Below are 17,341 nucleotides of genomic sequence, written 5' to 3'. Positions count from 1 at the left end.
AGTCATGATAATGAGATGAATAAAAATAATAATTCAGAAGTAATATTTTCCAGAAATGTTGCAGTGAGGAATTCATCAATGTGGACTGCTTCATCAAGTTAATAATATGAAGAAATTGCTTCAATGAAATACCTTACATAAAATTATTTATATAGACAAATACAATAATACAGTACAATATTGAAACAATCACAGGAGATGTAATCAGTGAGGTACAAATTGGAATTTTGCATGATGTACAGTAGGACATGACTATAGACCTAGAAAATTGAACCGACTAAAAGTAGCTTTTGTTTTGGATGTTGTCCGTGCCTATCACGAGCCATTTTGCACATTGCATTTTATGTGCGTTGGCGCATCGGGTGAAACTCCAAAATAAAGACCTGCAAGACTGTATCGAGTTAAATTGTGCTCCTGCATTGATGAACAAAACAAACAAACAAAAAAAGCTTCCCTGGTTTCTCCCGCTGTCCCTATCTGCCATCTAAAGCCTTGTCCCGGGTTATGACTGACTCATTAAACTTGATCATGAGTGTGGTGCCTTTGTGCCAGTGAGCAGTGACCTTGGCGGGGAAGCCGCTATGCGTGAGAATGGCCTCCACGATGCCTGCAGTAAAGGCGGCGCAGTTTAAGCTACTGTTCTCTTTGGGCACAGAGATGTAAGCATTGATGAGGGGCTCCTTTTCTATGATGTAGTAAGTCTTGTCATCGTCATTGGCCTGCTCCAGCTTGTCAGCCTCCTTCCCAAACAAAGACTTCCATACATTCACCTGCAATGAAAAGAGAGTGTACAACTTCAATGTTTTAATTCACATTATTGTTTAAAGAGAGTAAAAGTCACGGTAGCAGCACAAAACTGGAGTTTTGGACTCAAATGTACAAACCTTGATGAAGAGTAGCATGTTGAGCACTTTTGTCTCTCTCTTGCCATTCTTCTCCCTCAGCACAAGGACATCCAGTATGCCCGCTCCAACACTTTGCCCCATGTCAGCCAGGCGTGTCTGCAGTTCCGAAACGGAGTACACCCGACTCTGACAGTACTGGACCATCTCGGAGAACAGCAATGCAAACGCACTGATGCTGACTTCGGTCTTTGGTCGGGTCAAGGGTCGCTCCAGGATGGTGGATTTCCCTCGAGTGAATCGGGTGTCCATTTTCTGTAAACCACAGATTGATGGTAAAGATTATGAGATACAAATCTGCAACATCTCATTTTAAATGCACACACAGCTCAGAAAAAAAGTCAGGGAGGCTTTCCGTTCATTTTGAAAGTGCATATCAAATCAATATATCCCGAACTGTTTTGTCCTGGTCCAATTATTTAGATGTAATGTTCATTACACTTCAGACTTTCCATAACAGCATGTTAACTGTGTTTTTTATCATTGTTGCATTGCAATTGCTCGGTCGAAGCTTACCAGCCGGGTGTTAGCTATCTAGCTAGCTGTCGTTTGCCCGAGATGAAATGCAGTAACAGCTCTTTCGGGAGTGGAACCACAAATATATATTATTTAATAATAGTCTTTAGTCTGTAGTCGTGGTGAATTTGAATAACTCAATGTATTTGGGGAGCAGTTTAAAAGACAAACTGACCGTATTGCTTTCTTCTTCCTCGAGCCTGTCTTGTGACATTTCTTCATGCGTTTATAAACTGCATACCGCCACCTACAGTTCCGGATTGAGACTGCAACATCAAAACAAATATGATGTACCTTGGGAAATAGTGATATAGCCAGAGTAATTTTGCTGTTTAATTGTATTTTATTACATTTAATGTGCCATAGCAAGTTATTGCAGCACAACATGTTTTATAATAGAAGCCATTGTGCTGCTATAATGGATCAACAGACAATAAAATAGGCAAGTATATCAAATGTTATAATGTCTTCAGGAAATGTCCAGGCTCCAATTAGTCAAATTAAAGTGTACATAGTTGACAACTTCTGGTACTGGCCACTAGGATTCGCTAAAAGACTACTTAACGTCTCATATTACATTTATTGCGTTCCAGTATTTAGCCAAATTAATTATGGTGTCAATATTCAAAACTATGCACCTGCAATTAGATTTATGAAGAGTAAACTACAAACGAGTAATTTTTCAATCGCGGTAAAGCAAGCAAAACCAATGCTACTAAAAATGAATAACATACAATTGCAAAAATGTAGATTCCGATTTTTCTAACCTTCAATATCGATGAAGTTTGTTAAATAATCAACTTCAGCATACAAACTACCTTACTATACACAGCAAAACACTATTATTACACTTGATATATTTATTTTAAAAAAAAGGCTAAATGTAGAAAATATCCATCTAATACTAATTTTCGTGCATGAAAGAACGGGTAAAAACCGTTTTCCAGTGAACCTCACTCAACTTGCTGCGACTCCAACTTCTTCTCGTCACCTCCCAGTTGATGTTACGTACGCGCCTCCACCGCCACCGCCGTGGCGTGCCTGCAAATAATAACATGGAGTCCTGTGCCTGGTGGCTGCCAGGTAGCCATGCAAAACATCCCCGAAACACTTTAGAGTGACACATAAGGAGTAAATTCGTGCATGTTAGCAGCCAGGGGCTTGTAGCGTGCATCATCGCCGGGGTGTCAAGCTTCTTGCTCGGTCTTCAACTATGACGAGCGGCGTTTAGGCTGCGACTCCTTCCCCTGGATCAGCAAACCAGACCGATATCAGTGAGTATTTTCCGATGAATATTTCCGTTTTTTTTAAAAAACGCACCGTGCAATGCATCGTGAATTCTTGGATTGACCTGTCAACGACCGATCAACAACACCGGCCACGTACTTAACTGTGGGTGCTAACGCAAGCCCAGCCAAGCCGCTGCACCTTTTGACGTCTGGGCTATTTTTCTTACTGACTCGAAAGGGATAGAAAGGACGTAGGCCTGGGAATAAACGCCACACCTTTATGTAACCATTCGGCCACATTGCTTCGTTTAAAAAAAAAAAAAAAAAAGCAGACGTGTTGTGAAAATGGGTCAGACAGGCCTATACAGCTGCTGCTTGGAGGGAGGGGGGGGGGGGGTTGCTAAAACATGAACATTCTGCAACACTGCAATCGTTTGCATTGTCACACAGAAGCTGCTTTGAACACACACTAACTGCAGTTTTGTCATGCAATCGGTGTTGAGCAATGTATGAAGCACAAACCGTAACTTCTCACCTTTTTTCCTTCCTGTTTGCAGAAGACAAGGAGAAGTGCACAATGTAGGCAGTCTGGTCAACAGTGGGACTCCATTGTGTTCTCTGGGGTGGGGGGACAATGGAACCTGAAGGGCAAACCCTGACCCCAGGGACCAGCTATGTGCCCCCACCTTTGAACTCTGCACAAAACCCTGTCACCTCAGCCTTTCTTAATTGCACCTTACAGCAGGTAAAGATGCGGCATGTGACTGAATGGCAAAAGTTGTCGAAAATGCCGCCCGAATAAAAAGCGAGACAGAAATTTGATGGCTCAAATTCTGCCCTGGCTACAAACCTGTTTCTATTTACAATAGTGGAAGATTATCATAACAAAAACGCTAGTCTTGGCGAAGGTTTTTGCATGGCACTGTAAGATCAAGAGAATCGCTTGGATTATTTTTCCCCTGTCGGACCGCATATTTCTCGGTTGCTAGGCAGAACTTGTAAAGCACAATCTTTTGTGCCCCAGTGTCCAGTCACACTTGTTGGGCTGGTTAAATGGAAAACTCAGGGCTGATGGTGTTGTTGTATTATATATAATATTATATTAGTTTTGTTATATAATCCATCCATTTTGGATCCTGAATACAAAAGGAAATAAAGAGTGCCATATGATACTGTGACGTTATGAATTTTTTTTCAATTTTATTCTTGCCACTAGTCCTCATGTTCCTCCGACGTGAGCGACAACTTGACGTCTGCTAAAGGCTCACAAGGTCACAATGGAGATGAGGGTCCCGAGCAGACCGAAGTCTCCGAGCACAGTGCAGACCCAGTGAGGAGCGCACAGAGGAGATTTAAATCCTCAACTTTTCCTTCCTCTCCGAGCTGGGACTCCGACTCGGAGAAAGAAACACTTGACGGTAACGCATGACTTTTCATATGGTTTTGCAACTTTGGAGTCAAAGCCAAGCAAATTCAACCATTATCATTGTCGTTTTTAAATGTGACTCAGTCTAAAGTCTCTCATCTCTTATAAGACAAATGTCGTTTTGACTGTTCTGTGGTTTGTGTGTGCTGTTATATGTCAGAGGAGGAGCTGCAGCATTTTTCTAACCCTCATGGTCTGGCTGCTCACAGCCCAGGATCTCCTTCCTCTGGACCCAGGTGAGGAAGGTGGTACTGTGGTGTACGATAACATTTTTTTTTTTTAACACAAAGATTTTGCAAAATGGCCCCATCGGAAAAATAACACGTGCATTCACTTTCAGTCATGATCTTGTATTGATGACTGGAAAGTCGGGACGGACCTCTTTGTAAATCATTTTAGGTACATAGCATTTGTCAGTGGGGGTTCAGGTCTGGTCTTTGGTCACCAGTTCATGTGTGGAAAATGTCTCATCCTCCATAAACCACTATTTTACCATAATTGTACTTTGTGTCATTTCTAGTATAGTGGTTCACACACATTTGTTGGCATGGGATATTGTTTCATAAAATATCTCTATGTATACTATTTTTTTTCTTTTGGGTGCTGTCCAGAGTTGATTGTGAGGATGACAAAGAACCTGGAAAACTGCAGCATGAGGCTGCTCTGTCTATCTCTGGTCAGGAAAGTAAAGAAAGCACAAAAGGAGAAGAACCAAATCCATCTCAGCTTGGACCAACACACTGTAAGTACCCACATGGCTGAACAAAATCTGTTTATCACACTTTTCATTTTTCCATTCACAACTTTTGCTTCACAGTAGGAGGTAGCCGCGACTGTAACATATCTGAGGTCGGCCTCTGCGAAATAGAACCAAATGATGCTTGCCTGTCGGAGAAGGATACAAACAAAGGAAAGGAAGAGGGAAACCATACTAAGGAGCTTGAGAGGGATGTGTACACCTTCACGGGAGAGTCTGACCTTGAGAGTCTCTCTTCTGCCTCCTGGCCTCATTCTACACACTTCCAAAGGTGCAAGAAGAAGGGAGCCCTACCACAAACATCTCCACGAGGCGGGAGTCCTCAAAGATCAATAAATACCGAATTGGCAAGGTCATCGCCTTTTGATGATTTTGGGAATGAATTAGTAGAATATCCAACCATGATCAGAGATGGAGAAGAAAACGTAGATGAGCAGGGTACGGATATTTTCACCTGTGTGGAATGTAGCATATATTTCAACAAACAGGTCCACCTAAAGGAACACATGATCGAGCACCGTCAAACAGGCGAAGAAGCTTCTCGGTGTTATCAGTGTAGCGAATGCGGATGGGACTTGCCTGATTCTCTCGCACTAGCCGATCACCAAAGGAGACACCAGGAATCCCGTGTCAAGATCACCACAGAAATCGACAAACTGAATGAACTCGAGAAGGCCAAAGTTAAAGTTGGAAAGCACGAAAGTCCCCTCCCTACTCCTAGCAAGGCGTCAGACACTTATCCACTTCCATACCAGGCTCCGATATCACCATCAGATGAGGATCACGTGGCGCTTGAATCAAACACTCCTCAAAGTCCTACGGGTTCTTTTGGAACCACATTCCAGCCCCGGGCTGTTTTGTATCGCCGACGTTTTGTTTGCACCCAATGTAACTTCAGCACAAGAACCTCCCAGGCGCTTGCTAATCACACCAAGACACACATGAGAAAAAAATCAAGTGTCCTTTTGAAGTCCAGCTCTTCTTCTTCTGATTCTCCATCATGTTCATCTCCTCTGACAAAGAGACAGAGGAAACAGGTCCACTCTGGACCGGACTCCATTTGCAGGACACAAGTTGATTCTGAGTCAAGCCATTTGTCTCTTGAGCATGTATTGGATTCCAACTGCTCTGACTCTTTATCCCCGCCTAATTCGTGTCCAATCAAAGTCCATCAAGGACTTGAGGCCTCTGAGAATGATGTCACAGCAAACCTCAGATGTAATAAGAACAGGAGGTTTAGTAGGAGAGCAAAATTTGGCTCCAGACCAAATGAGGGGATCCAGGACGAGAGCCCAGAGATTGACCCTGAGAAGGTTGTCGTGAAAGAATCGAATCCAGGTGAGACTCCAAAAAGTAATCTGAAGAGAAATTTGGAAAGTCTAAACTGTTTCTCTTTTTTTATGCAGATGAGAGTCCAGATCGAGTCGGTGCTTCAATTTTGCCCCAGATTAGTTTTAAGGAGAACGACGAGCAAGAAGAGGAGATTGGCGGAAATGTTTTTGTTTTAAAAAAAAGCAAGCAGATGACCGCTCACCTCATCGAAATTGACAGCGATGACGAACCCATGCGACATTACCTGTCCGGGGACATCTTGGACGAAGTAGAAGATGACCTTGATGAGATGTCGGATGCTCTAAAAAATGTCGAGAGGAAATGCCCCTACTGCCCCGATCGATTCCATAACGGCATCGGCCTCGCCAATCACGTGAGGGGCCACCTGAACCGGGTTGGCGTCAGCTACAATGTGCGCCATTTTATATCTCCAGAGGAGGTCAATGCAATTGAGAAGCGCTTTTCCTATCAGAAGAAAAAGAAAAAAGGTCAGCCTCTTATTAGAGATTTTTTTTTTTTTTTTTAAATGTTATTTTAGTTATTTAACACTGCAGGTAACAGGAATTGGTTTCACTACTACTCCACTTTATTTTCCTTTTTTTTTTTTCTCTCTCCACAGTGGCCAACTTTGATCCATCCACATTCAGCGTGATGCACTGCGAGTTCTGTAGCGCCGGCTTTGACACTCGCGCCGGCCTGTCTAGCCATGCCCGGGCGCACCTCAGAGACTTTGGCATCACTAACTGGGATGTTACCATCTCACCCATCCACATCCTGAGAAAACTCTTCTCCAGCAGACCGGACCTTGTAATCCCCACAGCTCCCCCGCGGAGCTCTGTTCTGGAAGAGGATGAAGAAGAAGAAGAGGAGGAGGAGGAGGATGGGATCATTGAGGTTAAGATGGAGGAGGAGACGAGTGAGAGGAGGATAGACGACGCGTCTCCTGATTTTCTGTCGTCTGGTTCTCTTGGGAATTTGAATGAAGAGGATGGTGTCAAAAAAGGTATTTTGTTTTTGTTGCTGATGTCAACATTGGCCGAATGGTGTAAAGCTTACACCTCATGTTCGAAGCTGGTATCTGCAAGACATTTCGAAAGAAATCCCTTCATCTTTGCTATTGGCCTCTTGGCAGCCAAGAATATTTTTTTTTCCTCCCCAGTCTATTCATCAATTGTGAGAGGACAACCAGTTCTTGGTCATGTCACTTTTGTGCTATTTTTCCCATTTGATGATGGCAGGCTTCAGTGGTTTCCATGGTGTATTGTTTTTTTTTCTTCCAGTTGAATAGAAATGATTCACCTTCATCACCCAAAAAAAAGAAAAGGTGGCGTAGTCATTAAGTTTTTGTAATTGATTTGTGGGCCAAAACGTGCAGTCTTGCTGGCTGACATGTGTCATGGAACCAGTGGAAGGATTTTAATGAGGGCTGGATGAAGCTGTGGGAAATGTGACCTCAGATGCATGCTTGGGGTTCACCTGTCACTTTTAATGCTGAATCAAAACAGAGGTGTCTGACACTGGGAGAAAGAGAGAGAGAGAAAGAGAAAGAGAGCGAGAGAGAGAGAGGCTGTGGTGAGTGAGAAAGTCTCCCGATGCCCGTAGATGTGGCACTCCTCCTCGGTGCGTTCCGTTCCGTTCATCCCAACCTCCGCCTCCTCTCGATTGGTCACGCCTTAGCTCAGCGGTGCATATGGGGGCAAAATGGCTGCTTCCACCTCCCCGCAGACCCAAACAATAGCGGAAAAACTGTCTGGCTCCGATGCGCTGCAGTCGCGGACCGGTGAGTAGCGCTCGGTGTCGACTCCGCGTGCACTCGGTTCCCACGGCGGCGATGCACTCGCGCGTCTCCAACCGCATCCCCCCCCCCCGAATCCCATTGTAGGGTGGACAAGAGCCATTAAAAGTGTCAAGAAAATGCGCGTCTCTCTCGCAGGTAACGCGCACGTCAAAGCGCGTTAAGCAGATCACTATTGATGACTAAAATCGGGGTGTAGGTCGCGCGATCATCGCTGATAGATCGTTCTTTGCAGTTCTACGAGTCGGTTTATTTTGATCATCCCTAAAATGACCTCCGGTTTGCCCAATCTTCGCCATTTTACTTCGCTTTGATTTTTTTCTTAAGAGGATGTGCTGTGATTCCATTGCATTGGAAGCATCATGGTGGTTTGTGATCGGATTCTAACTTCGTGCACTCAACTCAGATCCCGATGGAACTTTATTTTTGCGGGAGGGGATTCCAAAAGTGGAGCGGAGAAGGTGTACTTTGCTCCACGCTGGAAGATAATGAGTTCATTGGCGGAGGTGTCACATCGCCGCTCCATTACAGTCAAGAGATGAGGGGGGGGGGAGGAGGCGCCCACCAGACAAAAAGCTTTGTCTGTCTCCACGTCACTTTTGATTTGTCGCAGAAAACGCGTAACTGCAGCAGACTGCCTGTATTTGAGACATCAGCTATGCTTCTTTTTTTTTTTTCCCCCACAAATTCTTCTCGTCACTTGAATATATAACACGGCGTTCTGCTATTTGAAAGACTGAGGTCATTTTCCTGCTGCCAAGGTTGTGCTTTGGTTTCTTTCCCGCGGTGTCATGAGTCCACTTGACACACAAAGAGACCTTCTTGAATGAATGTATCGTCTTCGCCTTCAGATGATGACTTTTTTTTTATCGGGACTTATTCGGTCCTTATCGGGTGTCAAACACAACATCAGTTGAAGAACATCTCGTAGACTTCTGATTCACCTTTATCATTTATTCAACAACAACAAAGCCAACATGCAGAAGAAATCAAATCAGAGGCTGCAACTAGGATCATTTTCCTTCTCACCTTTTTTTTCAACGTTGGATTTCTAAATGACACTGTCTGTTATATTGTAGGTGACGGTGAGGGTGAAGAAGAGGTTGAGTCTGAGCACCTGGCTGTCGATGGCTTCAGCTCGAGCCCGAAGAAAACACGCCTGCAGAGCGGAGACGAGGATTGCCTCTTTGCAGGGGAAGATGAAGACGCCAAAGGTAATAGAGAATTTTTTGGGTAGAAAAAGTTGCATTTGCCTTAATAATAATAATAATAATAACAATAGGCAACCTTAATGTGTCTTGGTAAATTTTCCCCCCAAAACGAAGATAGCCTTGTCTAAGTGGACCTTGCTTAAAGAGTTTTCTTAGCTTCCGGAGCCATAAATATGGAGCTTTTTGGCATTCTTCCATCAGAAGATTGATGCAACGACATGCCATTTTAAAAATTCTTTTCGGCACTGTTGTTTTGTTCAGAGATAAGGTCATCTTTCAGCGGTTTACTGTGACTCCTTCTTCCTCATAGTTGAATCCATTTGTAGTTTAAACTTTGTCAAGGTCTTGTTTTTTTTTTTTTTAATCATGGTCAATTTCAAGTCTCATTAATTCTTTTAAATCATGCAGTGAAACAAACGGAAATGAGTTATTTGCCTCTTGTGTGGTGGTTCTACTGGTCATTAATTTTTTACATGAAATTAAACTGGATTAACATCATTACAAAAATCTTTTTGCTTGTCTATTTGGGGCCTTTGCTGTTTTAAGGTTTGCATTCTGCAGGTGGTCAAACTGGAAATGTTTTGATAGCTTGACATGTCAAATATGTTCTCGCGACACCTTGGTCAATTTTTACACAATCCTCATTCATTGTTTTGCCCTCCCCAACAAAAGCTGTAACATTTCATAATTGATGGAATTTTTATTTTTTATTTTCTTACAGTTCATGACTTGAAGTGTCAATTTGACAACAGGCGCGAGATGTCCGACCATGCTAGCTCTCACCTGCAAGAATCCATGGACCTCCTTCACCACCAAATTTCCAAGGACAGCCAGATAAACTCACTTGACCTGGATCCCCATTCAACCAAGAGTTCCTCTCTGTTTGACTCGGAGAACCCCGAGGACGCAGAAGACTCGGACGAGAAACCGATTTCCGTTTTAACCAAAGCGGTTAAAGCGATGTCATCCCCTTCTTCTCCTTCTCCCGGTGGCTCTCCGATTTTAGCTCACGCCAGTTCTCCAACTTCAGTTGTGAGGAAAGCCCCTATTTCCTCTTTACTGCCGTTTTCTTCCCCTTTGCGCTTGACGGAGCACAAAACGGGCGTGATGAAAACCTTGACGTCTCACCTCGTAACATCTGCCACCCTCTCGCCATCCAAACCGATCTGGGCTCCGCATGAAAACGACGCTCCTCTCAATCTCAGTAAGTGTCTTGACGATCTATTCCTTCATATGTTGTTTTGTTATTTGACATTGGATTTCAAAACGTCTTTGTAAATACGCAGCCCTGGAAATGGTGCCCAGCAAAGACATCGTTTGTCAGCTGTGCGGTGCTTGGTTTGAGACTCGCAAAGGTTTGTCCAGCCACGCGCGGGCTCACCTACGCCACTTTGGGGTGGAGTACTCGGAATCCAAAGGCTCTCCGATCGCCCTCCTCAATCAGCTCATGGACTCGGATGACTTCAAGCACAAAGCCGGTGAATTCCAGCTTGACACTGAATCCCGGAGTATTCCCGGCACGCTGTCCTCCCCAAAGAAGGCAATGCTCCCTTCCTCCTCTCCATCCCTACTGTATAAGGTGACAACAGCCGGAGGCGGGTCGACCTCCAAAGCTACCTCTCCCTCATCCTTCGGCCCGCCTGCCAAGCGTCTCAAATCATCTTCCATGCAGGTCTTCCGCCTCAGCACTGGCGAGATCATGAGTCTGCCACAAAGTGAGTTTGATATCATTGGAATTCATTGACCATCTGCAAAACAATGCAATTTTCCATTTTTTATTTTTTTTCTCTAATTGACCAGGTGAACCTACAAAGGAAATAGGCTGTGAGTTCTGCGGGGAATATTTCGAGAACCGGAAAGGACTGTCCAGTCACGCTCGCTCCCACTTGCGCCAAATGGGTATCACCGAGTGGTCGGTCAACGGTTCCCCGATCGACACGCTCATGGAAATCATCTCCAAACGTGGCTTGCCTTGCGCCCGTCCTTTGAAATCTCACAAAACTCCCCCTCCGTCCTCTCCCGGCCCTCCTCGTTCCCCTCTCTCGACCTGTTCCTCGCCATCGGCCGTCCTTGGACGACTACCCTTCGCCTGCTCCTCCAGTCCTTCCCGGCAGTCGGGTTCCAAGTTGAATTCCACTCCGACCGTGTCCTCAAGCGGACTGATCCTCAAGCTGAAGCCTGAACCGATGCAGCTTGAGGTCACGTCTCCTGAAGCCATGGGCAGTTGTGGAGGTCCTTCTGCAGATCCTCTCCACTCCAGCTGGCGCATCTCTAAAAGTGCTTTCCCTCTCAACTTGGGTAAGTTTGATCATCTAAGCAACGAGTATTCTTGTCAACTTTTTTTTTATTTGATGAATACGTCATTGTGGATACATCAACTTCCTGTCTCTCTCTGGTTTCGCCACAGCTATGTCTCGTGAGGTGGAACCTACGAGAGATATTCGCTGCGAGTTCTGCGGGGAGTATTTTGAGAACCGAAAAGGTCTCTCTAGCCACGCTCGGTCCCATCTACGCCAAATGGGCATCACGGAGTGGACGGTCAACGGATCCCCCATTGACACCCTAAGGGTGATGATGCACAAGAGAGGGTTAAATTTCTCCCCTCCGTCTGAGGGAGAGAAGAAGGATGGAGCCAAAAGTCCCTCATGGGCCAACGCGACAAAAGGTTCCGGGGGTTTGTTTATCTCTGGCTACCAGTCGTCCAAGTTCTATAAATCCCCTCTTAGCATGCCGTCGTCAGGGTCGAGATTTTCGAAGCAAGGTCTGAGTTCCTCGGGGGCGTTAGATACCTTACCGAAGATTGTCAGGATCTCCCCGCTAGGAAAACAATCCGAAGAATCGGAGTCGATGGATACTTCACATCAAAGCAAGACTTTTTCACCGCTGCCGCACGACTTCCCTTTGAAAAAAAAAGCCTCCCCTGACAAGTATGTCCGGAAGGGTACGTGAGAATTTTTTTTTTTTTTTTTTAAACTACTTATGATGATTCTTCTTGTCAATGAGCTGGCCTTCCCCCTGTCTTGTATCATCAGACCCAAGCTGCGAGCTGTGCGGCTTCTACTTTGAAAACCGTAAAGCGCTGGCGAGTCACGCACGAGCCCACCTCAGGCAGTTCGGGGTGACCGAATGGTGTGTAAATGGATCCCCCATCGAGACACTGAGCGCATGGATTCACAGCAGGCCGCAGAAGGTTTTGGAAATGCATCGGAGCTACATGCAGAGTAACCGCCCAACTTCCAAGAGGGTAAGACCGAGGCTTAGCTCCTCGACTTTATTAAAAGCATCTTACCTTTGACACTCCAGTCTATTGTGAGTTCTAGGGTGGGGGGGGAGTAGACAAATGACAAAACTAAGCTGCTCAGATCCTAACCCACTGAAGTACTCATCTGACGCACGCTCTCGGCTCTCTGTGTTTCTAAATAGGCTTGGCATGCTCGGAGATCTAACATGCCTCAGCTGGTGCTTTGACAGGCGTGCTTTGTGTGTCTTGGAACACTTGAGATGTGTGGTCCGTCAGCTTTAATGTAGATTGAGTGTCTTTACATCTCGCAAACATCACTGAGGAGACAGATGCCAGCACAAGTTGAGCTATTGACTCGATAGTTACCATAGCAACCAGGGTGCCTTGCAGCTTATGTTTCATCTTCACATAAATTATGGTGTGCTGTTGATTTGAGGGGAGGGGAGAGGGGGGGGGAAGGTTTTTCTTCCCTCCTGAATTATTTTTTTGGCGCATTTGCGTCACTGTCACACCTTTTGCCCAAACTGCGATGTGACACGCATACAGAATCGACTACTTTGGAGAAGTCATTGTGTATCGAATAGATTGAAGTCGGAACCGTACGGTATTTCACGTATAACCGATAAAAATAGAATTTTATTGTCGCCGTCGCAAGAACAATGAAAACTCAATTGAATGAATGAAAGGAGGAGATAGATGAATGTCCACTACTGCCCAGTTGTGTCCCATTGTTTTCTGAAATGAAAGCACAAAGCAAATAAATTGAACAATCCATATAATCCATATTTCTGACAATTGCTATTCAGAAGGTACGGGTCATCTATCAACTGCCTCCTTTTGATGTGCCATTGCAGCTGCTCCACTCAGCCAGCCCCTCCCAGATGACTAAGCCATTCACTCTCTAAGATTGAGTCTGTCCAGACACGCAAGAGAGAGAAAATTCATTTGTAAGCATAGGAGGAGTTCTTTGTTTGCTCTGATGACAGACAGGTAGAATCTCGCCATCACTGCAGATGTCACGTTATCATTTTCTTCCTCTCTTTCCTATGCAAAAAAAAAAAACACATCCCGCAGCAACCAGTTATTGGGGAACGCCACGTCTAGCTCCGCCCCTTACACAACTTGGAAATTCGACGAAAAGCCGTATTTTCGACTTCTAACGGAATTCAATTTTTCTCCCTCTCTTGCAGAAGAGCAGCTCGCCTCTCCCTGCGTCAACGGCTTCAGATCATACCTTCCCCTTCTCCCAGAAGGCTTCCTCTTCATCCTCTTCATCCTCCTCCCAATGGTCTTCTGCTTTAGCCGTGAACCTGGTGCGTCCGCTAAGCCGTGAGCTAGGCCGGGGCTCCTGCAAGGCTTCGGAGAACGAAGCAGGTCCCAACTTTCGGGCTCCTCACATCAGAAGCAGTCCCAGCCCTTTGCGGCTTGTCGGTAGCCTTCCGCTTCAAGCGCAGGTGGCTCGCAGTGAACTCAACGTTCGCCTACCCAGAGGTAAAAAAAATAAATAAATAAAAAATATTTCATTTCCATTGCATGACTCTTTTAACACAAATCCCACAATTAGCTTCCTTTTACAAAAGCAGGATTTTTTTTTTTTTTTCAAGTCTATATATAGCAACACAGCATCCTGCACTCAGAAAATGAAAGTACAGCCTCTGGTTTAATTTAAAATCAAATAAATCAATACAATGAAATAAAAGAATGACGGGGTTATTAATTAACCTCCCCTCGTCACAGTTTTTGAACGTCGGCCCCTGAAGCACCCTCGCACAAGCACAGTTCCTGCTTTAGTGCCAAAGCCGCCCGCCTACCCTCTGGTCAAACTGGTGGGCAAGTTCTACACCCTCAAGTGCCGGTGAGCGGAGAACTTATCACTAACGTCCACAATTTGTGTGTGTGGGGGATTAGAAATTGATACGACTCATGTCCTTGCACTGTGTCAGATTCTGCGAGGTGGAGTTCCACGGTCCGCTTTCGGTGCAAGAGGACTGGATCCGGCACCTCCAGCAACACATCCTCAAGATGAACTACAGCCAGCCCGTTAAATCCAAAGCAGACTGCGCTGAAGTCGCGGCCGACGAGCCGGCGCCAGTCAGCCGGGCTTCGGCCGCCAGCACCTCCTCGACCACCTCCATCACCCCCACCCTGACTCGCTCCATCGCTTCCAACAGCCACTCGCCCGAGCCTCCAGCAGAACTTGCCACTAACCAGATAGTCAAGATCTCCGAGGAATCGCTCACTCCTATCCCCCTCCCTGCCCAGGTGGTGTAAGCTCATCTCTCTTTCTTCTTTTCTTCCTTTCCTGCCTTTTCACTTTTTTCTTGTAGTCCATCTGTCGCTCTCCTTGAAAAGGGAGTGCTCCCTTTCAACATTTGGTGAAGGCCAAAGAGCCCTTCTGAGCCCCAAGCACCTTTTGAAGCAGCTTTTTAGACTGTTACAAAAAAGAAATCTCGTTACCATGGGAACGTAACTCTTAAGGGCGATTGGAGCCAAGGTTATACGGAGAGATGAACTATTGTTATGCCTTGTTTTTAATGAATGTCCAGGTGTTGACGTGGACCATCGCTGTACCCCACCCACCCATTTATCGGGTGGCCAAAGGGTTTATTTTCCCCTCATTGGTCTCAACCCAAAAGTCATGACTGAAACTAAAAGAGATTTTCTTAATCCAGCCAGTCTTGCGATGGAGACTTTAAACACACTTGGTGTTTAAAAAAAAAAAAAAAAAAATGGCACTTTTGACATCGACACTGAGCACTTGTGAAAATAATTTGATCGATTTCATGTACCTTCTTTAAAGGAGCAAGAAGTGGAAGCACACCCAAAAAAGGGAGATTCATTTAATATTTAGCCCAAATTAAACATTTTTGCTTGAATGTAGCATAAAGCACTTGTTCGTACCTTTTGTTTTTATAGACACGCATTTAATCAATCAAAACGTTTTTGCCCCCATGTTATACCACTGCTGCTGTGCAGATTTTTAAAAATAATCCCTCTTTAGATTTTGGGGAGGGGGGGGGTCTTAAAAAAAAAAAAAGGATATTCATGGTTTCATGTTTCTAAAGTTAAGCTTCCATTTCACGATGTTACTATCTTCTTCCTGCCTTTTATTTTTTAATATAACCCAAATAATTATTTATTTATTATGCGCCTGAATGTGGTAAGCTAGCTCATTCTAGAAACTTAAGTAGAACTTTGGATTGTTTGTTCAATTGTGCACTTTTACACGTGTGTACTTAACTGACCGGCCGCAATATTCAAAAATCATCTTTGACACAGTTGTATCCGCTTTCTATGAATCATGTTTAGAATGCTGTGGCCGCTCAGTGTACATCCATGTATACAAACATGCTTAAGGTTTTAACTCCTTCACTGCCATTGACGGCTATAGACGTCCGTTTTAACTGGCAGTGAATGAGTTAAAAAAAAAAAAAAAAAAAGACAGAAGTAAAACTGTTAGGACATCTTCGTGACTTCAAATGTGTCCTACTGATTGTATGATGTAGGATTGGCGTTGGGGTGTGCCAAAGAGTCTGTTTACTTCCTCGTCTTGCCTCTGTAAAAGGTGTTTACATTGGACCTGATGATGGAGGAAGCATTCAAGTTCCCCGAGGCTCCTCGCCGAATAATGGACTGAACAAGGGGTGATCCGCATCCTACTACTTCATTCTTTATTTGAAGGACGCAGCCTCCCAGTGAGACACCATGGGATTCATGTTAACAGGAGACAATTCCAGTCCAAACATGAACAGAAAGCAAACTTCATTCCAAGCCAGGGGGGAACTCCGGTGAACTCTCAGCTCACAATCTAAACAGAAAAATCGTCCAACGTTGGCCTGTAGTCCTTCAAAGTGTTCATATCAAGGCAAAACGTCAAGCAGAAACATTAGAAGAGTAGGGTGACACTTAAAAAGTTTGTTCCAGTGTTTTTGCCCAATGTATAACATGACTGTTTGCTTCAAACGTTCCCCTTTCCCTGTGTACGGAACATAGATACACACTATATAATATAACTTCATGTACTTAAGAAGCTGTTGACACTACTAGTGGAGCTGTTAGCAGTTCTATGCTGAACAAAAATATCAATGTAACATTTTGGTTTTTGCTTCCATTTTTTTTTTTTTTTTTTTTTTTTAGGATCTGACCTCAAAGCCAAATGAATTTCTATGTATACACAAAACGGCCATTTTTCTTTAGTTATTGTCCAGTAATGAAAATGAGTGAGATTTTTTTAAAAATTTTATTTAAACAGATTTTTGAGAAAAATGGGCCCTTTTGAATACATAGAAAAAGTCTTGGATCTCAGACCATAAAAAACAATTGAGCAAATCTAAAGTGTTATGTTTTTTTGTTTTGTTTTTTTTGGTCACTATATTAGCCAAGTAGTTGAAAAAAAAATAAGTGATCTTAGTTCCTTTATTGTGATTTGATTTTAACCTCTGATTCTATGTATTTTATTTCTATGTGTATTTTCTGTACTTGCAGTCCTGCAAAGTGAATATTAGAAGATTTCTAAATTTTTAATCTGTTAGTCGCAGAAACTTTTGGTGCTGGTGGAAATGTTGCAAGGAAACTGTGTGATTGGCGTTGAGGAAAACATTTTTATTTTTATTTTACAGTGGATCAAAGCAGCCACAGAAGCTTTTAAATGGGACTACTTTGCACTCTTGCATCACTGTATGAGCCTTAGTGTTCCCCTTAAAAAAAAAAAAAAGGTGTGTGTTTGTGTGTGTGAGAGCGAGCGAGCGTGTGTGCAAACAGACAAAAGATATAACAGTGAAAGCAAAAGACAAAAAGATGTTTGACAGAGAAAACAATTGTTCTGTACAGTTTTAGGTGACTCAGCTCCAGAACAAAACAATAAATGTGATTTCCGTTTCAATGAATTTTTCACCTTTCCATAGCACATCCAAACTTTGTATTGTTGGTTTC

At 44.1% G+C, this 17,341-nt stretch overlaps 2 protein-coding genes across 5 annotated transcripts; one reads left to right on the top strand and one right to left on the bottom strand.

The window, feature by feature from the left end:
* Positions 1-129: 129 nt before the first annotated feature.
* On the bottom strand, positions 130-2,846 carry trappc5 (trafficking protein particle complex subunit 5). 4 transcript variants are annotated; one of them, XM_085932974.1, is made up of 5 exons: positions 2,739-2,846; positions 2,382-2,665; positions 1,594-1,686; positions 885-1,157; positions 130-770 (listed from the first exon to the last, which is right to left on the bottom strand). In XM_085932974.1, the coding sequence occupies exons 3-5, from the start codon at positions 1,630-1,632 to the stop codon at positions 474-476; spliced, it is 609 nt and encodes a 202-aa protein (XP_085789100.1). In that variant the 5' UTR covers positions 1,633-1,686; positions 2,382-2,665; positions 2,739-2,846; the 3' UTR covers positions 130-473. The 4 variants fall into 4 exon arrangements, with proteins under 4 accessions (XP_085789100.1, XP_085789101.1, XP_085789103.1 ...); XM_085932975.1 differs by having other exon boundaries at positions 1,594-1,667; XM_085932977.1 differs by lacking the exons at positions 2,382-2,665; positions 2,739-2,846 and adding an exon at positions 1,419-1,479 and having other exon boundaries at positions 1,594-1,637.
* On the top strand, positions 1,881-17,295 carry wizb (WIZ zinc finger b). The gene is made up of 17 exons (XM_085932968.1): positions 1,881-2,692; positions 3,205-3,392; positions 3,864-4,065; positions 4,234-4,309; positions 4,685-4,815; positions 4,891-6,168; positions 6,237-6,650; positions 6,782-7,165; positions 9,037-9,171; positions 9,890-10,372; positions 10,455-10,883; positions 10,969-11,466; positions 11,576-12,109; positions 12,201-12,412; positions 13,600-13,900; positions 14,147-14,264; positions 14,353-17,295. Exons 2-17 carry the CDS (start codon positions 3,282-3,284, stop codon positions 14,678-14,680), a joined length of 5,634 nt encoding a protein of 1,877 aa, XP_085789094.1. The 5' UTR covers positions 1,881-2,692; positions 3,205-3,281; the 3' UTR covers positions 14,681-17,295.
* Positions 17,296-17,341: the final 46 nt, after the last annotated feature.

The sequence above is a fragment of the Syngnathus leptorhynchus genome, chromosome 16 (assembly GCF_054491065.1).
Source record: "Syngnathus leptorhynchus isolate UIUO chromosome 16, UIUO_Slep, whole genome shotgun sequence".
Taxonomy (NCBI): domain Eukaryota; kingdom Metazoa; phylum Chordata; class Actinopteri; order Syngnathiformes; family Syngnathidae; genus Syngnathus; species Syngnathus leptorhynchus.
This window is presented reverse-complemented; position numbering and strand designations above follow the sequence as displayed.

Coding starts and splice junctions, on each gene's coding strand:
- trappc5 (XM_085932974.1), bottom strand. CDS start 1,632: ATGTCACAAGACAGGCTCGAGGAAGAAGAAAGCAATACG. Junction 1,158..1,593: donor AGGAAGAAGAAAGCAATACG/GTCAGTTTGTCT, acceptor TGTGGTTTACAG/AAAATGGACACCCGATTCAC. Junction 771..884: donor ACATGCTACTCTTCATCAAG/GTTTGTACATTT, acceptor TTTTCATTGCAG/GTGAATGTATGGAAGTCTTT.
- wizb (XM_085932968.1), top strand. CDS start 3,282: ATGGAACCTGAAGGGCAAACCCTGACCCCAGGGACCAGCTATGTGCCC. Junction 6,651..6,781: donor TCAGAAGAAAAAGAAAAAAG/GTCAGCCTCTTA, acceptor CTCTCTCCACAG/TGGCCAACTTTGATCCATCC. Junction 12,110..12,200: donor TGACAAGTATGTCCGGAAGG/GTACGTGAGAAT, acceptor TTGTATCATCAG/ACCCAAGCTGCGAGCTGTGC.